Raw genomic sequence first — 27,406 nt, forward strand, 5'->3', positions numbered from 1 at the left:
TACCAATTAATATTTTTAATAAAGAAAGTAATTTTACAGCAAATGAAATCTTTCTAGAATTTAATAAACTTGGCCATTCTAAGTAAATACTGTTATTTAGATTCAATGGTTTCATGATTGCAAAAAAAGGAAGGGATGAGTTCAAATGGCCAGGCAGCAATTAGCTCTTGGCTTACTTTCCTTTGATTCGTTTACAACGGAATATTTGCATGTTTCCTCCAAGGACGTTGTACCTTCTTGCTGGCTAAAACATCCAGGTCACTGCAGATTCGGGCACGTGTAGAGGAAGGCTGGATGATGTCATCCACAAACCCTGGTGAAACACAAAAAAGGGAGATCATCTGCATCCCCAACGGTGCCACTCTCCAATCTTGTGCTCAACCTGGGCACCATCTCTGGGACCCAAAGTGTGAGCTGGCCCCAACTTGATAGAAGAGAGGCTGGGCCCTCTGAACTCTTTTCTGCATCCCTGGAGCTCCCCTATTCCTCTGGCAGGTCCCCAACTTTGCAAGAAAAGGAAAATGTGACCCTCTCCCTGCCAAGATGAATTCAACAGGAAATAAAGAAAATAAATGTGTATTTTCAAAAATAGCTACAATTCCTCCCATTCCTGTACAATGTGACACTGACACGCCTTCCATGAAGAAGTAGATTCTGGCCCTAGCCTGTGTGGCTCAGTTGTTGGAGCATCCTCCCATGCACCAAAAGGTATCAGGCTCGATTCCTGGTCAGGACACACCTAGGCTGCAGGTTTGGGTACAGGAAGGCAACCAATCAATGTTACTCTCTCAAATAGATCGAACTCTGCCTCTCTCTCTCTCTCTCTCTCTCTCTCTCTCTCCCCCTTCTCTCTAAAATCAATAAGCATGTCCTCAGGCGAGGGTTAAAAAAATAAAAAATATGCCCGGCCAGTGTGGCTTGGTGGTTGAGCATTGACACATGAACCAAGAGTTCACTGGTTCGATTCCCAGTCAGAGGGCACATACCCAGGTTGCAGCTCAATCCCAGTGGGAGACATGAAGGAGGCAGCTGACGGATGGCTCTCTCTCATCGATGGTTCTCTCTCCTCTCTCTCCAAAATCAATAAAAACATGTTAAAAATAAATAAATAATAAATAAATTTAAAAAGATGTATGCCGGGAGCTGGTCCATCCTTGCTGTTTCAAAGGACCTGGCACATATGGCATACTGTTCTTAAAATGTTTTGCTCACCTTCTTGGCACTATGTGTTTTAACCAAGGTCTCCTCTCTGAGAAAGGTTGTTTCCCCAGGTAGGGATTTTCCCCTGAAGTTAGGGAGGGAATAAAACCTCTTAACTAAGTGCCAGGTGGGTAATTAATCACTTTAAATACGAACAATCATGCTTAAGCTACATAATCTTTACTCCCTGGAATGGAGATAAGAAACACCCTAACCTTTGAAATAGAGATTGATAGGATTGGAATCAACTGGTATAAATACAGATGTAAGTAGACAGAAAAGAGAGAGACAGAAATTGGCACAGAACCAACACAGAACGTTCTCTAGAGACAGAAGAACTTTGCTGGAGAGAACATGGCAAAAGATCCTGGACAGAAACTGGCCTCAGAACCTAGAGACAGAACCTAGCGAGAGAACATGGCAAAAGATCCTGGACTGAACCTGACTACAGAAATTGGCAAGAGAACCTGACTAGAACCTGATGACTGAACCTGGCTGGAGAACCTGGACAGAACCTGGCTGGAGAACCTAGCGAGGGAACTTGGCTACAGAACCTGGCTGGAGAACCTGGAGAACCTGGCTGGAGAACCTAGCAAGACAACATGAACACAGAACCTGGCTGGAGATCCTAAACAGAACTTCGCTGGAGATCCTGGCTAGGCTGCTGATCAACTGAACGCTGTCTCCGTGTCATTCCTTCTTCGCCAACTCCGTCCACACCTTTGGGGACCCCTGGACCCGCTGGGGTTGGACCCCAGCAGATGTAGATTCTGCCCTAACCGGTTTGGCTCAGTGGATAGAGCGTCGGCCTGCGGACTGAAAGGTCCCAGGTTCGATTCCAGTCAAGGGCATGTACCTTGGTTGCGGGCACATCCCCAGTGGGAGGTGTGCAGGAGGCAACTGATCGATGTTTCTAACTCTCTATCCCTCTCCCTTCCTCTCTGTAAAAAAATCAATAAAATATTTTTTTAAAAAAAAAAAAAGATGTACATTCTATTTCTTTACCTGGCTTTATGACTTGCCACAAAATGTGGCAAAAGTGACACTGCAACTTTCAAACCTAGGCCTCAAGGCACCTTGCAGCTTCTCCTCTCAGCCTTTTGCTGCCCTCAAGTCACATGGACTAGCCTCAAGAATAAGAAACCATATGGAGACCCCCTGACCGGTTCGGCTCAGAGGACAGAGCGTCAACCTGCGGACTCAAGGGTCCCAGGTTCAATTCAGGTCAAGGGCATGTACCTTGGTTGCAGGCACATACCCAGTGGGGAGTGTGCAGGAGGCAGCTAATCAATGGTTCTCTCTCATCAATGTTTCTAACTATCTCTCTCCCTTCCTCTCTGTAAAAAATCAATAAAATATATTTTTAAAAAAAGAAAAGAAACCATATGGAGAGAGTCTAGCTAGCAGCCAACACCAACCATGTAAGAGGCCATCAGATGACTACAGCTGAATGACTGATCGCAGGCAAGACCAGCAGAAGAACCACCCAGCTGAACCCAAACCAAATCACTGATCTACAAAGCCATGAGCAAAATAAGGGGGATGGGTTATTTGAACTCACTCTGTTTTATGGTCAAGTTTTACAGAGTACTAGGAAACTAGAACATAACTAAAAAATTTAGCCATTTCAGCAATGTTGCTTACATCTTGGTTTCCAAAGCAGCCTAAAACAGGTCCTATTGTCCTTAAGGTGATGATTGCCCAGGGACAACCCCTACCTTTAACAGTCTCCAGGTTCAACTGTAATGGCAAAAGGCAGTTTATGTGAGACTTTTTGGAGGAAAAGAATGAGAGCAAGTGACCCAACAAATGAGCTATGCTGCCATCCCCACCACAGTGCCTACCTCTCACCGCTGCAGGAAAAGGATTGGCAAACTTGTTGATATATTCTGCTTGAGCATCTTCCACATTCTCACGCCCTTTGAAAATTATCTCCATAGCACCCTGTCATGAGAGGGGTTAATGAATTTCAATGGAGATTGCAACCTGGACAGACCTCCCTCAACTCATTAACTCATTATCTGTGATTGTCAATCTCTTGGTAAATCAAAGTGTACTGGAGTGAAGGGCCAGCTCCAGGTGCCAGGGCACAGACATGGGAACTGCCTGGAGTCAGCCGTCATGATTCCATGATGGGGCTGTGTGATGGGACGCTCAGCTGTGGCCCCAATAACAGGCAGCCCAGGCAAAGCCAGGAGCTTGTTTCCCCAGATTCCGTCCTACCATCAGCCAATTGCACTGATCCAAAGACGTGTGGCCTATTTTCCACTATTACATCCGTGGTCTCCTGCATCAAGGGGAAGTAAAATGCTGTTTTCCTTTTTCATTATCCTGAACCCTGAGTACAAAATTCTGTGGCCAGAGGATGCCACATTGAACTGCAAATGAAGAAGTAGGAGGAATTGAAAAATAAGCCTTCACATCAGAATCCCTAAAAGTCAGCTCAGACGGTGGGGGGTGTAGTTATCTGGTTCAACACCAACAGCTATTTAAAAGCAGGAAAGGAGTGAGGAACAGGCTGAGCAACAGGAAGTACCTTGCCCAAAGTCACCGGGTTCCAAACAAAACAAAGTCACCAGGGTCAGTTCAGCTTCTGTGGGCTCAAAGGAGTGGCTCTGGGGCCCTCCCTAGGAGATGAGATGGGGTTGGGGGAAATGTCCAATCCTCCCAACAGCTCCTTCAGCTGACTCGTCTCTTTACTGACAATCTCAAAACCCTGAGCATGAGATTGCAGCATGGGCTGAAGTGAAAGTGCAGGACAGGAGGCCGAACTGGCCCTGGGGCCCCAGGAGGGAAACTTTCCAAGTTCTAGGCCCCATCTCCCTGGAGTCTGGGTCCATCCTGAGGACCCTGGCCTCTTTCCAACATTTCCTAGCTGTGCTTTAAGCTCCTGCTGAGAGGGTACAGTCTCTAGGCCCAGGAAAAAGGAAAGCTAGAGATCCTCACCTTTGCTCCCATGACTGCAATCTCTGCTGTGGGCCAGGCATAGTTGGTGTCACCACACAGGTGCTTGGAGCTCATGACATCATAGGCACCACCATAGGCCTAGAAAAGACCCACAAGGCGAATGTTAGCGCTTGAGTCAACCAGATCCTGTCCCTGACAGATCCCAAGAATCCAAATGAAATGAGAATGAAAAGAAGAGGCCCCGTCCCTTCGCCCCCTCCGGGCTACTGAACGCCCAATGTGTGTGAGACCAGGGAGCCAGAGCAGAGACTCCCTGGGTGCAGGCCAGCAGCTCCCACGATCAACACCATTCTTTCACAGCTTCTTCCCACTGCTATTTTCAGTTCCCAGAGATGACCATGGACAGCTCTGCAGAATGTGTCCCCAAGTATATAAATGCTGTCCTCACACAATCTTTTAGGGTGAGCATACACTCCTCCTACCCCTGCTGCAACTCTCGGCCACCTCTCCAACCACGACCATGAGGTCAGGAGGGATGGGCTCCCAGGCTCCAGTGAACTTCTCACCTTCCTGGTGATAACTGTGACTTTGGGCACAGTTGCTTCGGCAAATGCGTAGAGAAGTTTGGCGCCATGCCGGATGATGCCCCCGTATTCCTGTGCTGTGCCTAGGTAAAGAAGAACAGTTACTAGATACCCACAATAGCCCTCACAAGGTCTGCCTGCCACTCTCAGCTGTGAGGTCTTCCCCTGCTCCCCAAAAGGCCAGGAGAGGAGCAACCCTCACACAGCTCCATATTCTGGACAACCAGACTATGGAGAAGTCACAAATCTTCAGGGAAGTTGCAAAATCTCCAAATGAAGTGGGGACCTCAGTGGGAAAGCCACCTCTCCTGGCTCCCACCTCTGTCAATGACTTACCAGGCAGAAAACCAGGGACATCAACAAAAGTGATGAGTGGAATGTTGAAAGCATCACAGAACCGGACAAAACGAGCCCCTTTCACAGAAGAATTAATATCCAAGCATCCTAGAAGAGAGAAGTTATCCAGGCTGAGCTTCTGGGCAATTCCCAGTTCCACTCACAATCCAAGAGCGATTTCTATAGAGGCACCAACATCTCCTCTTCAGAGAATGGAAAAGGGGGACTCTCACTTTCCAGGAAAGACAGGGCAGACAAGAGAACCCACCTGGCACTGCCCGAGGAGGGCCTGGGCGTGGCCTCCGCCCCACAAGCTCCCTTGCTGGGAGCACAGCCCCGTGCAGACTACCAGGCCTACCTCACACTGAAGGACTGCTGCCATCTGAGGCACAGCCTAGTTTACCCCCATGGAACCGTAGTGGGAAGTATCATTCAGGGGCTGGTCTTGGAGTCCCTGTAGCTTGAAATCAAATCCTGGCCCCACCAATTACAGCTATGTGCCCTTGGGAAATGACTTTGTGTTTCTGAGGTGAGGTTCCTAACCTGCAAAGTAGGATGTTACTACCTCCTACCAAGTTTGTAAGGATTAACACGTTAAGCGCCCAGCCTGTTTTGTCTTCCGGACAGAAAGTATAGTGTCAGTCACCGGTGACTGACTGGGCGCTTAACGTGTTAAAGGAGATGGCATCTATAAAGTGACATGAAGTAGAGTTCAATTACTAGTAAATCCCGCTCCTAGAACAATTATCAACATATTCTATGAGGCCAGCTCTACCCTGATACCATAGAAGAAGGACATTATGACAGAGAATGCAGACCAAAATCCCTCATCAACACAGATGCAAAAATTCCCAATATATTACCAGTTCAAATCCAGCAATATATAAAAACTAATGCATCATGATCAAGTGGCATTTATTTCAAGAATTCAAGGTTGATTTAACGTGTGAAAACGCGTGAAACTACTAAAGTAGGAAAATAATATGGTCATCTCAACATATATAAAGCATTTGCCAAAATTCAATATTCATTCATAATTAAAAATTAGCAGTAAACTAAGAGTGCGATGGAACTTCTACAATCTGATAAAGAGTATTTACAGCCCTAGTCGGTTTGGCTCAATGGATGGAGCGTCGGCCTGCAGACTGAAGGGTCCTAGGTTTGATCGTAGTCAAGGGCACATGCCTAGGTTGTGGGCTCAATCCCCAATAGGGGGTGTGCAGGAGGCAGCCAATCAATGATTTTCTCATTATTGATGTTTCTATTTCTCCCTCTCCTTTCCCCTCTGAAATCAATAAAAGTACACACACACACAGTAGGTCCTCGGATTACGTTGGAGATCCGTTCCTACAGCGCAACGTAACACGATTTTTGCCGTAAGTCGAAACCCACCTACATAAGCACCTACGTCACTCACATGGAGCACATACACAGCAGTAATGAAGTGAAACAGTAAAACAATTTAAAAGAAAGATAACAATTCCTGACTTTTACTTGTGGTAAATAAATAATAAAAAACAAAGCACATATGTACATAAGTCAAAATGATGGAACTTTTTTTTTTTATAAATAAATGGGAGATGGCGACATAACCACAAATTGATGTACGTCGAGTCCGACATAACCCAAGGACTGCCTGTATATAAAAAAGAGTAGCTACAAAAAAATTTAACATACTGGTGGATCAAAAGAATAAATAAATCTCCAATTTGCTCTATACTAGTGCTGTCCAAAAGAACTTTCTTTTAGATGATGGAAATGTTCTCTGGCTGTGCTAGTCAATGTGGTAGCCGTTAGTCACATGTGGCTATTACGCACTTGAAATAGGGCTAGTACATCTGAGAAACTGTGTTACTAACTAGTGCCCTGGTGCACAGATTCCTGCACATTGAAAGGAAATTAATTAGAATAAATATTTTAATATGAATGTCAACAAAAACAACCAAATTCACGATCGACAATGACAGATCGAAACGCATGCATGCAGTTGGCGCGAGCATAACTAAATAAATGGAGAGATATTCCATGTTCACAGTTAGGAAGACACAATATTGTCAAGAGGTCAGTTCCTTCCAACTTGATGTTTAGATTTAATACAATTTCAATCAAAATCCTATTTTGTGAATATATACAAACTGATTCCGAACTTTATATGGAGAAGCAAAAGTATCCAGTTCAACCAACACAATGTTGAAGAAGAACAAAGTTGGAGGACTGACACTACCCAACTGTACGACTTACTATAAAGCTACAATAATCAAGATGAGAGTGGTAATAGTGAAAGAATAGACAAACAGATCAATGGAACAAAACAGAGAGCCCAGAAATAGACCCACATAAATATAATCAGCTGATGGTGAAAAGGAGCACAGGCAACACAATGGCATAAAAATAGTCTCTTCAACAAATGGTGCTGGAACTGGACACCCACAGCAAAAGAAACTGATCTAGATACAGATTCTGCTTTTTACAAAAATCAATTCAAAATGGATCCACAGACCTAAATGTAAAACACAAAACTATAAAACTCCTGGAAGATAACATAGAAGAAAACCTAGAAGACCTTAGGTATATGGGTAAATTTTTAGATATATGGTCAAAAGAATGATCCATGAAAGAAATAATTGGTAAGCTGGGCTTGATTAAATTAAAACCTTCTGCTCAGCAAAGGACACTGTCTAAAGAATAAGAAGACAACCTCAGACCAGAGAAAATATTTGCAAAATATGCATCTGGTTGAGGACTGCTATCTAACATATACAAAGAACTATTTAAAACACAGGAATAAGAAAACAAACACCAATTTAAAAATGGGTGACTTCAGGTCAAGATGTCAAAATAAAAATGGCAAAAATTTTATAGAGAGGTTTCTTCTCAGAGCCAACAGTTGGTAAGGGTGCCACGGGAGACAGAGAATGGACAGATGAGGAGGAAGGGGAGCAGACCCACAGAGTTAAGGCCACTGAGAATGAATGAGGTGTTGGCCTGGGCCTCCCAACCACACACACAAATGGCAGGGAGTTCTGATACTTGACCTTCTGTTTGCCTTAGCAAAGCTAAAGGGCACTGTCCAGGTGTAGAGTAGAAAACAAGCAGCCGAAACCGGTTTGGCTCAGTGGATAGAGCGTCGGCCTGCGGACTGAAAGGTCCTAGGTTCGATTCCGGTCAAGGGCATGTACCTGGGTTGCGGGCACATCCCCAGTAGGAGATGTGCAGGAGGCAGCTGATCGATGTTTCTCTCTCATCGATGTTTCTAACTCTCTATCTCTCTCCCTTCCTCTCTGTAAAAAATCAATAAAATATATTTAAAAAAAAAAAAAAGAAAAGAAAACAAGCAAATAAACCTCAAACCTCAAAACAAAAGCAAAAACAGACTATGTGGTATTGTAAGGCAGAAAAGTTATGTGTTGTGTTCTTTTTTTATTTTTTTAATTACAAAAGGAAATTTATTTCAAAAGCATAAGGAAACATTTACTTTTGAACAATGTGATAAACAGATGTCTTGCAAAAGAAAAACAATCATGACATGAAGTTTTTCATTCAAATTTTCGAAGCAAAAGTAACCTAAGTTGTGCACAATTGCCTTAGGAAGGGGAAGGGGAACAATGAGATGGCAAAGGAAGACACACAGTCATCTCAATATCAAACTTAGAGTCAATTCTGCTCAGCTTTGAGTTTACAAATATTCTTTAAAAAAGAAAAAGAGGAAAAGTTACCCCTAATGTTCAAATTTATATAACTGTAGTCCTAATACAGTTCCTATACAGTGGGGCCTTGACTTACAAGTGTCCCGACTAATGAGTTTTTTGAGATACGAGCCGTCTCTGGGCCGATTTTTTGCTTTGAGTTGCGAGCTAAATTCGGGTTACAAGCCAGCTTCAGATACCCCACCGCTAGTTGGCGCAGCGAACGTCACAGTGAACGCCACAACATCAGCCCAGCATCACGTGTCTCACTCGTTCACTTTAATGATTTGACATACGAGTAATTTGAGTTACAAGCTCCGTCACAGAATGAATTAAACTGGTAAGTCAAGGCCCCACTGTACTTGAATTGGCTTTCGGCCAACTGATCACAGTTTTCAAATAGCAATTCCATATTCCTAAGTCTGTTCAGATGCCAAGGGAGCTCAGGTTCAGCTCATTGTCTTTCGGAATGTTTAGATTATTGCCACCATTCCATAATCAAGCTGAACAATTTCTTATGCTCACTTGTATAATTCTAGTCTTCAAAAAATATTTATCCCATAAACATGTGCAGTAATTCTAACAAAGGGGTTTGGTTTTTTCCCCAATGTAAGGGTTAACACTAATGAAGACACTGCCGTTGGAATTACTAACTATTCCTCAAAAAATATGCCAAACTACTAGAAAATGTTACTCAGACACTGGATTAGAGTAGCAAACTTGGGGAGGGAATATTAACTATGAAACAAAAATATATGAAACATTCAAATGCAGAGCAAAGGACCTATGCTACTAAAAATGCCCATGACATTAAACACTCCACAAACTCCCCCATCTGTTTTTAACCTAAGTATTCTATTGGCTAACTTATACAATAATTTTGATAACCTGAGAAGTTAAAATCTTCAAAGTGGCAAAAGCAAACAGAGACAATCCCTTATTATTGGTAGAACATGTTATCAAGTCACTTTTCCTGGATTGCCCTGGTTATTCAATTCCCAAATTCTAAATTATTCTATGTCATCCTTTAGAAACCTATATGTACATCAGATTCAGTATTTTGCCTGTATTTCTCCAAAAGGGATCACCAAACTCATCTTTGAAAATGCAGCCTTTGTTTATTTTCAGTTTTAAATAACAATAATCATGTAGTGCAGTGGACTCAAAATCCGTCACTACTGGGAAGAAAACCTAGATAACAAGTTAATAATGGATTCAGCCTCAAAAGGGTAATCACCATGTCAAAGATTACCTGTTCCTGGAATTTTAAAAAATGATTTATGTTGTGTAGTCTGTATACATACACACACACATATCTTATGTATGTATGTATGTATATTATACATACACATTTCTATTCAAATAGTAAGATCCCATATTCAAAAGCTTATCACAACATATGGAGAAGAGTTAAGTAAGCAGTGCAAAGCAGCTTACATTCACCTAAAAATGTAATACTTCTACATTTAAGTAGTTTGTTCTTAGTACACTAGGTAGGAATGCTGAACCATTGCCTAGCAGCTTTATTTTTTAAAAAAACAATGAAAACCAAATGTTAAAATTGACCATTACTCTTCTCTATATATTGGGGGGAAAGGACAGAGGGGAGAAGAAAACCAGTAAGCTTTCAAAACTGATTATCTTTACCAGTTATCAGAAATAGAATTCCATTATATTTTAGATTTGAATGGCTCTCAACAAATTATTAAGATGTTTAAAAAATTCACAATATGAAGTCTGAATAATGATGATATTGCAAAAACAAGATTGCGCACAAAGCATCCAAAAATATTGCTGTGGTTTTACCTTAGACACAACCATGGTCTGTTACAAAAGTAGATCATACATACAAAGGTATAAAGAACAATAAGTTTTTAGCTGAAGGCAGCGGTCCTTTTAAGGGACATCCCCGGCATTCCAATGAGTATATTTAAGTATATTAAGCTCATGACGATGCTGAAGAATGTGATGTCTTATTCAGTAGAGTCTTCCCCGACTACGATTTCCTCGTGCTCCCCAACCTCGGCCACCTCTACTTCCCCTGAAGGCTCCTCTCATAATTAAAGTCGCCCAAATTGCTGCTGTATTTCCCACTAGGAGGATTATAAATCTGCCTTGCATCTCTTTTTGATCCTGCTGGAGATTTCTTAGGTGGTGAACCAGAAGTTGTATCTTCAGTGGCTCTCTTTTGCCCTATTTCAACCTTCTGTACAGGTTTCCAGGATAATGTTACTGTGCTCTTATAAGAGGGAGGAATATGGAAGAGATCCTTGATTAAAACATAGATGTTATTTGTTATTTTCAATGCAACAACTTTTATCTTGTTCTTGTCTGTTGTTAAGGTCTCGCCTGTTTTACCCTGGAGAGCCAAGCGAAGTTGTCTGATATAAACCTGCAGGCCCCATGCAAAGTACTGCAGCCTAATTTTAAAATCTTTGAGCTTTTCTGCATTCAGTTTGGCTGTTAAGAAATCTGGAAGTTTTCGACCTAACTGGTGGAAGCTGTACAACAAACATTCCACATAACTGAATTGCAGCTTAGGTTCTTCATTACCAGCATTCTCCCCATTTTCTGCTTCTTCTGGAGGAAGAGGCATGTACTCCAATAGCTTATCAGTTTCCTTAAATTTGTTTCTAGCTTTTCCATGTCACCACAAAATGAACTCATTTCCGCCAACAGTTTCAATACCTCCAACTGTCTATCAAGACCCCCCAACGGAGTAGTTAAGGAGCTGAGGTTAGGTAGAACCTGCTCACAGAAGTCAGTCACAAACCTTGTGGGATGCACATTTTTCGAGAAGAGGGGTACCGCCTGCCGAGTGCACTGTAAGAGCCTGTCCACACAGTCGGGATCTGACGGGTTGAAGGTTTGTTCTAGGTCAGCCTGTTCAGCCACCAACTCTACAAGTTGCTGTCTTCCACTCACTGTCTGTAAGCTCTTTAACCCAGACAGTTTCTTCATGAACAGGACAAATTCTTCACCAGTCACATCTTCTAGGACCTTTTTGGGTTCAGTTAGTATAAGTTCCTCTACTTCCTTTGTTAAGACCTCATCTGGTAAAGTCTTAAGTTTTGTAGAAAGGAATTTGATTGCTCGTTCTCTAACAATGTCTTCTCCTTGAAGGATTTGGCTGAATAAGCCACCTAAAGTCCCTTTTGCATCCATCTTAAATATACTTAATAGGGCATTGTTCACTAAGCTAAATTCTGCAGAGTCATATGTCTGCAAAAGTTGGGTTAGAATATCTGCTACTCGGGGAAGATTTTCTCCAGTGGCAAACTGAGGAAGCTCTTTAATTGCTTGCCGTTGAATTGTACATCTTCATCCTCACAGAGGTCTAACTGTGCATTGATAGCAGAATCAGCCAATTCTGGAAAATGCTTAAAGAATTTTGGAATAAACTGAGCTGCTAACCTTTTTTCCTTGGTACCACCTTTCACACCATCCGATATCACTGGATAGGCATCTTTATGCTGCCCACTGGCTCGTGGCACCGGCTAGGAGGCCACAGCTGCGGTAGAGCTCCTCCCCGGTCGGCATGGCGAGCGACAAGCCGAGGGCTCGCTCCTGCGGTCCTCGTTGTCCTCGCCGGCTCCACCGCCTCCCCCGAAGTTCAAAGTTATGTTTTTAGATGGATAAATCCAGCAAAAACGAAGTCCAAGGCAGATTCCTGAAGCTATCACTGGTATTCCTGCTTCTTCATAAGTTTTGTCACTGGCTAAGTGGGACAGGCTGGCCAGCCTCTGTATAGACAGCTGGCTGCATGTTCACTCTGGCCCATGTCCCTTTAGGAGCCATCAGTTCCTCCTTCTCTCTGTACATCCTGACTTGGGACTTGCTGAGCCCTGCAGAGAAAGCCCTGCTGCCCTCCCATACCTAGAAGCACATTAGAAAGCAAGAAAATTTTCCTCCAGAAATAAAATACACATTCCATGTCAGGGTCCCATACATGACAGGAAAACAGTATCTAAGGTCCCCACTCCACACTCCAACCCGACCCAGAGCACAACCATGGAAGAGTCCCTGACACCTGGCTGTGACTCGGGTCTGGCCATATTACCAGAAAGCTGTAGGGCACAGACACAGCAAGATTTAACTTGTCACATACTCTGTATCTGGAACCACTGAAGGCGCTGGAGGTTAAACTGAATAAGACACCAACACCCTTGCCCTCATGGAACTCAGTTTCACGGATGAGTCATAAATCTAACTGAAGGGAACAAAAAGTAGACCTCTGAAAAAGTTAAGACCTTACAAGTTCAGGAGGGAAGTTATCAATAAGGCCTTAAAAAATAGGAAAGGATAAAAGAAGCATTTGAGAAATTGACATTAAAAAAGAAAACAGCTTTCATAACAACATCTATTTGAGTCTTTTCTTTGGCTTGGAAGGCCATGTCCGAGGAAAAAGCAGAAGGTAGACACCGAGGGCCAGGCAGCCCTGACCCCCTCACCACCACCTGAGGTCTATGAGAGCGTCCCCTTCCTACCTGAAGCCACGTTAGGCTGGTTGCCAACAATTCCAACGGTCCTCCCGTTCATTCTTGCAAAACCAACAACGATGTTCTTGGCATAATTGGGCATGATCTCAAAAAATTCTCGCTCATCAACAACCTGCAGGGATAAATTAACTCCTGAGCTCAAAACGATAAAGAACAAGATACAACTAATGACATTACAGAATTACGAGCTGGTTAGCCGCCACCCCACCACAGGCTCTCCAAGGAAGCAAAACAGACAGAGGGGCACCTTCTCCCTGCTGGATGGGAAAACCCCTGTGCACACTGCTAGGGGAGGATACACTAGTACAGCCTTTTTATTTTTATTTTTGTAATGTTTTTATTGACTTGAGAGAGAAAGTGAAACATCACTGTGAGAAACACTGATCAGCTGCCTCCTGCACAGCCCCTACTGGGAATTGAGCCCACAACCTAGTCATGTGCCCTGACCAGGAATCAAACCAGTGACCTTTTGATTCATGGGACAACCAGGAAGGCCTTTTTAAAAGGCTTTATTTGAATTTGGCATGTTTTTTGTGTGTGTGTTTTTTCATATATTCTATTGATTTTTTTACAGAGAGGAAGGGAGAGAGATAGTTAGAAACATCGATGAGAGAGAAACACCGATCAGCTGCCGCCTGCACACTCCCCACTGGGGATGTGCCAGCAACCAAGGTACATGCCCCTGACCGGAATCGAACCTGGGAGCCTTGAGTCTGCAGGCCGACGCTCTATCCACTGAGCCAAACCGGTTAGGGCTTTTTGTGTGTTTTTTAAGTAGATGAGAAAGCTATACATGTTCATACACATTTATTCCTAAGAGTAAGAAGTTACGAGAGGGAGAAAAAGGTAAAGATTTTATTGTTTGTTTGTCTGTTAAATATATTTTTATTGATTTCAGAGAGGAAGGGAGAGGGAGAGAGAGATAGAAAACTCAATGATGAGAATCACTGATCGGCTGCCTCCTGCACACCCCCGTCTGGGGATCGAGCCCGAAACCCAGGCATGTGCCCTTGACCAGAATCGAACCTGGGACCCTTCAGTCCACAGGCCAACACTCTCTTCACTGAGCCAAACTGGCTACAGCAAAAGTTAGAGGTTTAAAAAAAAAAAAGAAACCGTCAAGAAAGCAAGACTTTGGCTGGGGAAGGATGGAGTCAGGAGCCTAGGTAGAGACATCTTGTTTAGGAACCCAAGTGGAGACATCTTATTGATGAGGCTGAAGAAATGGTCACTTGTGGAGAGTGATAAACGTGATGCTTTCAATTTTCTCCATAAAGGAAATGCCCACATCATCTGATCAGAGTGGGAAGTGGAGAAAGAAGTTAGGGGTTGGATCAGGCCTTAGGAAAAGTGAAGAACAGATGCTGAGGGGAGGCCCACAGCGCATACTCCGACCAGAGAGGCACACTGAGGACCCAGCTCAGGCTGGAGCAGGGCTCTGGGCTTTCCTCCAGCCCCGCAGGCAGCACCTGGAAAGATGACTGAAGCCTTGAACCAGGGACAGGGCTCTACGGGGCAAAAGGAGAATCGGGGCTCATGACTGAGACCCGATTTTACCTTCTTCACAGTATTTTTTGGACCTAAAACGACCCTTGCCATGTATGCTTTTGTTTTCTCTCTCACACTTCCTAGTAAACATGAGGTCCTTGAGGCAGGGATTTTGTCCATCACGGTGTCAGACAGAGCCAGCACCGGGACAGTGCCCGGCCATTAGTATCTGGTAGAGTGGCAGAGTCCAAGCTGGGACAAGAAAGCAGAAGCAGGAGGGGTTGAGGACTCCAGAGGAATAAGAAGATTGAGGGCTGGAGAGTCAAGGAGCAGAGGTAGTGGGAGAGGGACAGGCACAACTGTGAGGATGTAGACCAGGGGTGGGCAAACTTTATGACTCGAGGGCCACAATGGGTTCTTAAACTGGACCGGAGGGCCGGAACAAAAGCATGGATGGAGTGTTTGTGTGAACTAATATAAATTCAAAGTAAACATCATTACATAAAAGGGTATGGTCTTTTTTTTCAATAGTTTTATTCATTTCAAACGGGCCGGATCCAGCCCGCGGGCCGTAGCTTGCCCACGGCTGACGTAGACAGTGCTGAAGGCTGAGGTCAGAGAAGGGCAGGTTGGTAGAAAGGTCTTGTCTTCACAGCTGTCATGGTGCTCAATAGGCTATAACCTAGCAATGAGGAGAGGCAGAGTCTGCCCATGGTTACTGGCTCACGCTGGCTCCCCAGAGTACAGGAGGAGAAGTAATAGGTCACTGGGGGAGCCAGGGCTCTGGGAGGGGCTGTGCCTATGGAGTCATTGCTTCGGGTAAGCAAGGACTGCTGAGAACACAGTGTGCATATGAGAGTCTGAAGGAGACAATGGCCATCAACAGATGCCCTGATACTGTCCTTTCTTCTTAACAATCCAGGGATCTGCTATACCAACAAAAAGGTACAAATGATCCTATCTCCCAGAGTGGCTGACCTATGTACCTATCTACACAGACACACACATGCGCACGCGCGCACACACACCTCAACATTGTCAGAGGATACCCTATGTACTTTCCTTTCTCTAGAAAGGCAAAATGCCCTCTAAGCATAAGGCTCCAAACAAAGGCACCTAACAGTCACCTGGCCTCAACTCCAGACTCTAGGGCCATGGCCCCTTCTCTATGCACCTGAGAGTGCCCTCAAAAACTCCTGAGCTCTGTTGGACCAATTGGCTCCTTCTCCCTCCAGCCCTCAAGTCCATCCAACCGGGTGGAGTGCCTACAACCACTAACTCTTCCCAAAACACTCTACTCAGTGGTCCCTGACCTTGGTCCACCCCATGCTCTGCCTGTATTGCCAGATGTTAAGGCCTGTGTTTCCAGCACCTCCTCACTAGGTTAAAGCACATGACCATGGACGTGGCTGAGCTAGCATAGGCAAGACAGGCAGATGCAGCACTTACAGAGTGTATGATGTCCACCATGTTGTAGGCTTTGGTAGATTCCAAAGGGACAATGGTATCGAGCTCAGGAACCAGACGGTCACTTTGGGTAGAAAAAGAAGACGATATAATCAACACCAGAAAAACCAGTTATCTTCTATGAGAGGAAATGAGGGCTGGGCTGATTCGTCCTTACTGGGCTTTCAAAGCAGTCCCCAAAGATGTATTCCTTTGTTGCCACCACATTAAACTGGACCTAAGCTTGGTATTAATCCAAAAGATCTGTTTTCATTTAGAAGAAAAAAATGGGCGTACTCCCCTGAAGGTGATTCCTTCATTTATGCTCTCTGAATAACTCCTGCGTCCTAGGTACTGTGTAGGGCACTAAAGGACTGTAGCAAACACAGGACCCCGTTTAACTTTCCGAGGCATCATAAAGAAAAGAACAAGGACGTGTAAATGCAGTCAGAGTTCTGCTGAAATTACTTGGGTTTACGTTCCCTGCTGGAAGGCAAATCTGCTGGAGCTCCTCTAAAAAGCAAAGCAGCTGGCCCCCTGGTGTGACAAGGACTGATCAGTCACACAGGCTCCTGGCTCTCAGCTTCCTCCTGCCTCTATGTGACTGAGCAGGAGCCCCGCACGGGCCCACTCCCAGGCCACAAGAGGACTCAGCAACATGCCCCTCTCCATCAAGCTCTCAGCCCTTCCTGTCCCATGTGGGCAGGCTGAGGTTGTTCTGACCCCGAGATATACCCATGGCATGAAATTTGCTTTGATCAAACCACATGCCCAATCCAGCCCAACTTCCCAGAGAGCTCTGCACTGGGGCATTGGGTATAGCCCCACCAGATAATGAAATACTACCATTTACACATATGCATATAGCTTCCCTAAGATCCTATGAAGAGGGGGTATGGTTGGGCCAAAACAGGCTCCCTGTATTTAGACATTTCTGAGCCCCTGGGCCATAACACCTTCAAATGATGTCCTAAATCTCTCATTTACTCTGTGGTGCCCCCCTCCCCGCCCACACACACACACATCAGGCAGTAGCCCCAACAGCAAGAAGGAAAGAAGGTCTTCTCTAGATGGCCAGCAACACACCTTTCCCCAGGACTACCCCAGCCTCTGGCCACAAGCAGGTGTGCATAAGAACATTTCCTAAAAGGCATGCTATCTGTACCACTTCACAATTATTTCATATCAAGACACACACCCAAAAACTTCCATCTCTAATTCTGGACAAAACAAGACTCTAAGAAATCAAATTTTTTGGCCACTCTTTATTCCCAAACTACCTATCAGATATTACACAGAGGAAAAAGGTAAAAAAAAGTAAAACCTTTCTTTGCTCCTGTACACAGATGTCTCACCATTGCCCACACCTGGGAAACACACCACTGCACCCCACAATCTAACCCAGGCTACCCACTGGGAGAGATGCTGCAGGTCCAGCTAGGGCAGAGTGGCCAGACATAAGCAAGCCAACCTGCAAAATGAGAGAAGGTGCTCCAGCCTGCAGCTCACCTGGGATCATGGCATTCTCGGATGGGAGCTGGGTCCTGGCTGCTGAGGGGCAGGTAGTTGAAGAACTCCCGGAGATTACACAAGGCGTCCACATCATTTTCAAAAGCTCTGTGAGCAACACCTGAGAAAACAGGAAGAATACAATGGGCCAGGCAGCCTGTCAGCCCAAAAATGCTGCTTCATGCCCACCTGCCCCTTCTAGGGCATGTCTGAAGCAGACTGCTGATCACTCTGCCCTCCTCACCCTCCACCAAGGATGGGCTTCCACATACCTTCCGGCTGACCTTCAGTTCAGGCAGCCTGTTCCCTCTGCTCGGTACCTCTGCCAAGGGCACCCCTTTCTTACTTCAGATCTTTGCTGTCACCTACGCAGACAGGCTTTCCCTGACACCTCCCTGGAACACACCCTTCCCCAACACCCCTCACTTTCCATCCCTGTACCATGTGGGAGTTCTCTTCACACTTTTCCCTGCCACACCTGTCCATTTCCTTCCCTGTGTCCTGCCTGGCATCTCTCCTAGAATATCAGCTCCAACTGGGTAGGGACCAGGCCTGTCTTACTTACCCCTGTAGTCCTGCATCGAGAATGATGTTTAATTATATGTCAATTACCTCTCAACAAAGCTGGGAAATAAAAAAGTAAACGAATAATGGCTGGCACATAATGTCATGGTTCTCAGCAACGGTGGAAGGAGGAAAGGAGGGAACCACCTGGCCCCAGTGAGGATTAAACCATCATTTCAGGAACACGCAGAAATCGTAGACAAGCCAAATGAGGCCAAAGACATGAGAGAGAAAGGAGGACCAGAAGCTCTCTCAGACTCACCGCACCAGACTCCCCGCTTCCACTGTTGCCCTATAGTCTCTTCTCTACACAACAAGTAAAGTTAGCTTTTTAAGTCAGATCATGTCATGTCTCTAATCCAAGCCTCTCCCTACTCCCCCGTGCCCTTCACTATGCATGCCAGCCACTCTCCTTCCACAGGGCCTCTGCATAGGCTGTTCCCTCTGCCTGCAATGCTTCTCTCCTCGACAGCCATGCAGGTAACTCCTTCAAATCTGCTCAACTGTTCTCTTCACAATGCGGCCGGCCCTTACCACCCTATTTAAAACTGCAACAATCCCAACCCCCTTTACTCTGCTCTACTTTTTCCACAGCACATATTACTTATTTATTAAGCTTATGGTTTATAGTCTATCTTCTCTGCTAGAATATAAGACCCATATAGGCAGAGATCTTTTTGTGTCTTTCACAAATGTATTCTGGGACATAGGACAATGCTTGAAATAGGCATTAAATGAATACAGGTTGGGGCAAAAGTAGGTTTACAGTTGTGCCTATGGAAAATAATACAATTAATAATAATTAATAAATAAATAGCACGAGAATAAACTGTTTCATGTACTCACAACTGTAAACCTACTTTTGCCCCACTCTGTTTGTTGATGAATAAAAAGTATGTTCCACAGACAGAATTCTTTCATTCAAGATTTATAAATTTGCACAGCCACTTTGGAGGACAGCATGACAGTTCCTCAAAAAGTTAAACAGTTACCACTTGACCCAGCAATTCCACTCCTAGGTATATACCCACAAGAAACAAAAACTTGTACATGGATGTTTATAGCAGCATATTCATGACAGCCACAGTGAAAACAATTCATGAGAGCCAAAAAGTTTAATTGATCAATGGATAAACAAAATGTGATACAGCCATATATTGAAATATAATCTAGCCCTAGCCGGTTTGGCTCAGTGGATAGAGTGTCAGCCTATGGACTGAAGGGTCCCTGGTTAGATTCTGGTCAAGGATACATGCCTGGGTTGCAGACTGAATCCCCAGTGTGTCGCATGCAGGAGGCAGCAGATCAATAAGTTTCTCACATCATTGATGTTTCTAACTCTCTCTCCTTCTCCCTTCCTCTCTGAAATCAATAAAAATATATTTTTTTTAAAAAGAAATATTATCTAGTAAAACAGGAATGAAGTACTGATTCATGCTACAATATGGTAAGTAAATATTATTGTGCTCAGTAAAACAAATCTGTTTGAAAACACTACGTATTATATGATTTCATTTATGTCCATACATATTAAAGTAAATAAATCCATGGAAAGAGAAAGTAGATTAGTGATTGCTTAGAGCCAGAGTATTTTGAAGGAAATGGAGAGCAAATACTAACAGGTAGGGGGTTTCTTTCTAGGGTGATGAAAATGTTCTAAAATGGACTGGTGATACTTGAACAACCTGTGAATATATTAAAACCACTGACTTGCATACTTAAAATGTGTATTTCACATGTATGGTATGTGAATTAACTAATATATAAAACCCTAATATGCAAACAGACCGAACGGCGTAACAACTGAACAACCAAACAACTGGCCACTATGACGTGCACTGACCACCAGAGGGGGCGCGTGGAACATGGCGGGCACTGGTAGCAGGTGGCAGAGCTCAGAACACGGTGGGCAGGCGGCAACGGGATGGTGGAGCAGGTAAGCGGGGCACCAAACCAAGGCGGGGCACTGGTTGCTGTCATTGGGGCGAGCCTGTGGTGGTTACTGAAAATTCTTTGCTCCCACGCACCGCAGTCCCGCCCTGTGCTCGCACCTGCTGCCAGCGCCGGCTCCACCTGCACCCGCTGCCAGTGCCAGAGCTGCCGCTCACACCTGTTGCCGGTGCCCAGCTCCGGCCCCAATCGCTCGGCGCCATCAGCAGATGCAAGCAGCAGCTGCCAGCCCCGATCGCCCCTCAGAGCTTCTCCACCTCTCCCTGCTCCTGAGGGGCAATTGGGGCAGCAGCCGCCACTCGCAACTGCTGACAGCTCCGGCCCCGCTTGCACCCACTGCTGGCGCCAGCCCCAGTCGCTCCGCACCGTCAACAGGTGCAAGCGGGGCCAGCGCCATCAGCACATGGGAGCAGTGGTGGTGGGAGCAGGGCTGCTGGCAGAGGGGACCAGGGGCCACAGTGGGAGGGGCCTCAGCAGGGGCGCGGAGGATGTGCCAAGACCTGCCCCTGTGCCCACCGCAGCCTCGCAGCCCATAGTCCTTTCATGGTGCACGAGTTCATGCTCTGGGCCCCTAGTATCTCAATAAAGCTGTTATCAGAAGTCTATATCCACCACAAACATGTAATATTTGTTGAAATAAAAAATAGATATTTCATCAAATCTAAGATGTAATCAAGACTAAACATTATTTTATATCCCAGTAAGAAATAAAAACTGCTGTCAAGTAAGCCCTGAGACAGAAGAGTGATGACAAGCTGTGGTGGATTCTAGGTGTGTATTGGATCTGATGGACAAGGAAAAAAATGAATCAAGACTTCACGAGGCTACTGGTCAAGATGGTGGTATAGGCAAATACAGTACTTGCACCCTCCCATAACTACATCAAAATTACAACTAGACCACAGAAAAACCATCATTCAGAACTACTTGGAGTTTAACTGAATAAAGTTTTACAACTAAGGATATAAAGAAGCCACATCAAGACTGGGAGGAGTGGAGACGCAAACTAGCTGGTCCCGCACCCAGGTGTGGCAGATAAAAATCCAGAGGGACAGCCCTGGCAGATTTGGCTCAGTGATTAAAGTGTCTGTCCGCCTGAAGACTAAAGGGTTCCGGGTTCGATAGTGGTCAAGCGCATGTATCTTGGTGGCAGATTCATTCCTGGCCCTGGTCAGGTGCATGCGGGAGGCAACCAATTGATGTTTCTCTCACATCGATATTTCTCTCTCTCTGTCTCTCCCCTTCCCTTGTACTCCCTCTAAAAATTAATGGAACCCTAGTTGGTTTGGCTCAGTGGATAGAGAGTTGGCCTGCAGACTGAAAGGTCCCAGGTTCGATTCCGGTCAAGGGCACATGCCCAGGTTTCAGGATCAATCCCTAGTAGGGGGTGTGCAAGAGGCAACCGATCAATGATTCTCTCTCATCAATGATGTTACTATCTCTCTCTCCCTCTCCATTCCTCTCTGAAATCAATAAAAAATATATTAAAAATAAAAATCAATGGAAAAATACCCTTGAGTGAGGATTACCAAAAATTAAATAAATAAAAGGGTAATAAATACATATTTATCAATAATTGAAACTAAAAAAAAAAAAAATAAACAAATAAGCAGAACAGATTCAAAGAATATTTTGATGGTTGCCAGATGGGAGCGAGGTTGGGAGATGGATGAAAAAGATGAAGGAATTAAGAAGTACAAATTGGTAGTTACAGAATAGTCACAGGATGTAAAGTACAGCATAGGGAATATCTTCTACCTATACATATAAAAGCCAATATGCAAAGTGTCTTCTCAGGAGTTCGACCGGGAGATGGAGAGTTCTATCGTTCACTATGAAATGCGCTGACCACCAAGGGGCGGTGCAGAACAAAGCAAGGCACTGGCCAGCAGCTGGCAGCTGGGGAAAGGATGCCCTGGCTGGCAGCCGGAAGGAAGGCATCAATCGGCCCTGATTGCCGGCCAGGCCTAGGGACCCTACCGGTGCACAAATTTCGTGCACCGGACCTCTAGTAGTCAATAATATTCTAACAACTATGTATGGTTGCTGGGGTCCGGGGCTGGACCCCAGCATATGGTGTCTAGATTTATTGGGATGATCACTTCATAAGTTATGTAGTGTCCGATCTCTAGACTGTATACCAGAAACTAATATAACATTGTATGTCAACAGTAACTGAAAAATGAAAAATTATTTTAAATAAAAAATCTAAGACTTTACTGAAATTAAGACATGCCTATGTGATATGTACACTAAGAAAGAAAACATTTAAACCAAAAAATAAAAATAAAAAATAAATTTAAAAAAATTAAAAACTAGAGAAAAAACAAACAAAAAAAACCCAACAGTTAAATCATGACCCATTGAGTTAACTACAGTACAATGCAGTGCAAAAATTAGTCATACCAGCCTCGCATTGCTTTGAAATCTTTCAAAGAGGAAATTATTCCTGTCTTTAGTTACTGTGGTAGGCAATCCTTTTACAGCTTGGTGTATTTTTCCAAGAAAATGTGGAATTCCAACCATTCCTCTAACAACAAATGCCTTCACTAATATCAGATTTGTGCCCTGCTCCCAATTCCATGCCTCTCAGTATAAACCAGCAGTCGCCAACTTTTCGGACCTCACGGACCACCAGTTGGCGGCCGCTGTTATAAACGATAACTTTTTGTTTCAATGCACCAAATAATCTCTATATATTTTGGACTCCGCATATGTTGCAAATAACCTCAAAGAGGTAGCCATGACCAAGTTAATGAATATATGGGCCATGATCATCACATTACAAGCATACCTGGCCAGTAGTTGCTGGAGGCTAGGACCAGTCGTTAGCATAATAAAGGCAGGAGGTCCATCAAAAGGCTGATGGACACCTTCAGCAGGGCTGAAAATCTGCATGGTATTACCTGCTGCTGGAACAGCCCAAGGCAGTTCCCCCAACCCGATAATCTTTTTATTGTTTGCCAGGCCTTACCTTTGCTGTGTATATCTGCTTTGCTAGAGGGCAAATTGTGTGAATAAAAAGCCCTGGCTGTGGAGACTCAGGAGCTTAGTCACTAGAAGTAAGTTTCCGTCTGGCCCTCCAAAATGCCCTCCAAATTCATATTTCTTCTCTAGCCTCTTCATTCATTTACGTACAGCCCCTTTTCCAGATTCCTGAACCCTTCTAGATGCTGAGAATGACCCCGGCAAATAGTGATTAGTAAAATGCCATCTATGCTAAGACATACTCCAACTTCGGAGTAAAAAAAAGTCATAGTAAAATATGACATTTTTTTTAAAGATTCAACTGTGTATATATAAGTCATATCTCTTATAACCATCATTCCAGTTAGCTTTAATATTTTAAATATCAAAGCATCTGTAGTACTTTAACGAATTTGTTACTAAATCCATCTTTATTACTATATCTGTAGCCAATATACCATACCACAGTCTTCTCAAATAAATTCTGCCAATTAATCGACATTTGTAAAAGACTGTCACCATTCTCTTTGGCAATGACCTTAAAAACAGTAAGGTGAGCCTCGAGGCCTCTAACCTGACATGGTGGTGTGGGTCTTGGCACCACCGAGCTCCTCCTGGGTAACGTCCTCATTGGTGACAGACTTCACCACATCAGGGCCAGTGATAAACAGGTAGGAGGTATCCTGAAATCAGAAAATTCCAGAAGGATCAATGTCAGAGCAGCAGAACTAGATGGAGCCTTAGGGTTCACACAGCTGAAAAGACAATAACAAAGATGGCAGTGACACACAGAACCAGGGAAGGATGGAGCTCAAAGATACCTATCCAAACTAAAGACCCAAGTTTTCCCTGTCTATTTTTTTAAATCTTCATTTCCTGTCTATTTTTAAAATCTCATTGTGTGGTTGTATCTCAGCAAAATGACGTGGAGTGTGGCTAACATTTCCAGGTCATTCATCTGTAGAACAACCTACCAAGTGGCCCTTACTCATAACTTGTGGTACCTGAAGCTTTTTTCTAAGCACTTCATAAAAATGTGTCATTAAAGCCTAGGTATTATTACATTACCACCCCATTTACAGATGAAAAAACTGAGGGACTGTGATGGTATGCAGCTTGCCTAAAATGAACCAGCTACCTTAAATGAAACCATTTGGAGACAATGATAATCAATGCTTTGGTGCTCTGAGAAGGGGACAGGCTTTTACTTTTTAATTTTTCTTTTTCTTTTTTCTTTTTGTTAATCCACACCTGAGGATATTTTTCCATTGATTTTTAGAGAGATTGGATGGGAGGGGGAGAGTCAGAGAGAGAGAGAGAAAAACATTGATGTGAGAGAGAGACATCGATTTGTTTATAGAACATTTCACTCCATAGCTGCGGAATATACATTCTTCTCAAGTGTACATGGGTCATTTTCAAAGACCACATATTAGGACACAAAACAAGTCTCTACAAGTTCAAGAAGATTGAAATCATATCAAGCATCTTCTCAGATCACAATGGAATGAAATTAGAAATCAACTACAGTAAAAACACTCAAAAACATTCCAACACCTGGAGGCTAAATAGCATGTTATTAAACAATTAATGGGTCACCAATGAGATCAAGAAAGAAATAGAATAAATCCTTGAAACAAATGAAAATGAACACACAACAACCCCAAATCTCTGGAACACAGCAAAAGCAGTCCTGAGAAGAAAGTTCATAGCACTACAAGCCTACCTAAAAAAATAAGAAAAATTAATAATAAACTATTTAACCCTACAACTTAAAGTATTAGAAAGAGAACACAAGAAAAGCCCAGAGCAAGTAGAAGGAAATAATAAAGATCAGAACAGAAATAAATGACATAGAGATTTAAAAACCAGTACAAAAGGTCAATGAAACCAAGAGCTGGTTCCTTGAAAAAATAAACAGGATTGATGGACCATTAGCAGGACTCATCAAGAAACAGAGAAGACCCAAATAATTAAAATCAGAAACAAAAGCAGCAAATAACAATGGACACCACAGAAATACAAAGGCTTGTAAAAAAAAAAAAATACTATTAACAGCCATATGCCAACAAGCTGGACAACATGGACAAAATGGACAAATTCCTAGAAAAATACAATCTCCCAAAACTGAATCAGGAAGAATCAGAAAACCTGAATAGGCCAATAACAACTGATGAAATAGAAGCTCAGTGGCTGAGCGTCGACCTATGAACCTAAAGGTCAGGGTTCAATTCACGGTCAGGGCACATGCCTGGATTGCAGGCTCAATACCCAGTGTGGGGTCTGCAAGAGGCAGCCAAACATCTCTCATCATTGATGTTTCTCTCTCTCTCTCTCTCTCTCTCTCTCTCTCTCTCTCTCTCTCTCTTTCTCTTTCTCTCTCTTTCTCTCTGAAATCAATAAAAATCTATTTTAAAAAAAAAAGAAAGAAAGAAGCAGTAATCAAAAAACTCCCAGCAAACAAAAGCTCTGGTCCGGATGGCTTCATAGGAGAGTGTTACCAAACATTCAAAGAAGAACTAACACCTGTACTCCTCAAACTACTCCAAAAAATCCAAGAGGAAGGAACACTTCCAAGCTCTTTTTATGACGCCAGCATTATCCTAATTCCAAAACCAAGATAAAGACACTACAAAGAAGGAGAATTACAGGCCAATATCCCTGATGAACACAGATGCTGAAATCCTCAACAAAATTTTAGCAAATCAGATTCAGCAATATATTAAAAAGATTATACACCAGAACCAAATAGGATTTATTCCAGGGATGCAAGGCTGGTACAATATTCACAAATCAAAGAGACCCACACCAAGACACATCATAATTAAAATGTCAAGGATTAAAGACAAAGAAAGATTCTGAAAAGCAGTTAGTTACCTACAAGGGAGCGCCCATATGACTGTCAGCTGATTTCTCAACAGAAACACTGCAGGCCAGAAGGGAGTAGAAAAAAATACTCAAAGTAATGAATAGCAAGGATGTACAACCAAGATTACTCTACCTAGCAAAGCTATCATTTAAGGTCAGATAAAGAGCTTCATAGACAAGAAAAAGCTAAAGGAATTCATCAGCACCAAACCACTATTACATGAAATGTTGAAGGGTATTCTTTAAGAAGAGGAAGAAGAAGAAAAAAAAATATCATAAATATGAATAATAAAATGGCAATTAATACATATCTATCAATAATTGAATCTAAAAATCAAAATAAATGAACAAGAAATCTAATGAACAAAATAAACTGATGAGTAAATTAGAATCAGAGGCATGGAAACATGGAACAGACTGACAAATCTCAGAGGGAAAGGGAGTTGGGGGGCAGGAAGAGTAACGGAAGATCTTCTATGCATATATGCATTACCTATGGACACAGACAATAAGGTGGTGAAGGCCTGGAGTAGGGTGGGAAGCAGGTGGAGGGGGGCAATGGGGAATAAAAAAGGGGACATCTGTAATACTTTCAACAACAAAGATTTAAGTAAGTAAATAAATAAGACATACAGACCAATGGAACAGACATAGCCCAAAAATCAAGAGCCCAGGAACAAACCCTCACATATAGTCAACTAATATTTGACAAAGGAGCCAAGAATATTCAATGGGGAAAGACAGTCTCTTCAATAACTGATGGTGGGAAAACTGGACAGCCACATGCAGAAGAATAAAATTGGACCCGTATCTTTCACTACTCAGAAAAATTAACTTGAAACGGATGCAATACTTAAAGATCTGAATCCATAAAACTCCTAGAAGAAAACATAAGGAAAATACTCCTTGACAATTGCCTTGGCAATGATTTTTATGGATAGGACACCAAAGGCACAAGCAACAAAAGCAAAATACAGTAAGAGGAACTACATCAAACTAAATAGCTTCTGCACAGCAAAAGAAATAATTAACAAATTGAAAAGGCAACCAACCTAATAAAATATTTGCAGCCCAGCCAGGTGGCTCAATTGGTTGAGCGCCATCCCATGCACCAAAAAAGTTGTGGGTTCAATTCCCAATAAGAGCACACACCTAGGTTGCACGTTCAATCCCTGGTTAGGGTGCATCCTGGAGGCAACTGACCAATGTTTTTCTCTCACATTGTTGTCTCCCTCTCTCTAAAATCAATTTTTTAAACAATCCTTGAGCAAGGATTAAAATATATATATATATATATATATATATATATATATATATATATATGTATATATGTATATATATGTGTATATATATGTATGCAAATTATATATCTGATAAGGAGTTAATATCCAAAATATATAAA

At 43.3% G+C, this 27,406-nt stretch overlaps 1 protein-coding gene and 1 pseudogene across 2 annotated transcripts in view; both read right to left on the minus strand.

The window, feature by feature from the left end:
* Positions 1–27,406, minus strand: part of PCCB (propionyl-CoA carboxylase subunit beta) — a 55,484-nt gene continuing 28,078 nt past the window's right edge. The window contains exons 7-15 of the mRNA XM_081106168.1: positions 23,711–23,819; positions 17,656–17,776; positions 16,150–16,231; positions 13,201–13,324; positions 5,028–5,135; positions 4,674–4,774; positions 4,147–4,245; positions 3,045–3,144; positions 1–313 (exon numbers count right to left, since the gene is read on the minus strand). Of these exons, the coding sequence (XP_080962294.1) occupies positions 192–313; positions 3,045–3,144; positions 4,147–4,245; positions 4,674–4,774; positions 5,028–5,135; positions 13,201–13,324; positions 16,150–16,231; positions 17,656–17,776; positions 23,711–23,819 (966 nt within the window). The 3' untranslated portion in view covers positions 1–191. The remainder of the gene's footprint in view (positions 314–3,044; positions 3,145–4,146; positions 4,246–4,673; positions 4,775–5,027; positions 5,136–13,200; positions 13,325–16,149; positions 16,232–17,655; positions 17,777–23,710; positions 23,820–27,406) is intronic.
* On the minus strand, positions 10,746–12,253 carry LOC308530109 (apoptosis inhibitor 5-like; annotated as a pseudogene). Its single transcript has one exon. The product of its transcript is annotated as an apoptosis inhibitor 5-like (transcript).

Source organism: Myotis nattereri, assembly GCF_964212035.1.
Source record: "Myotis nattereri genome assembly, chromosome: 14".
Lineage (NCBI taxonomy): Eukaryota > Metazoa > Chordata > Mammalia > Chiroptera > Vespertilionidae > Myotis > Myotis nattereri.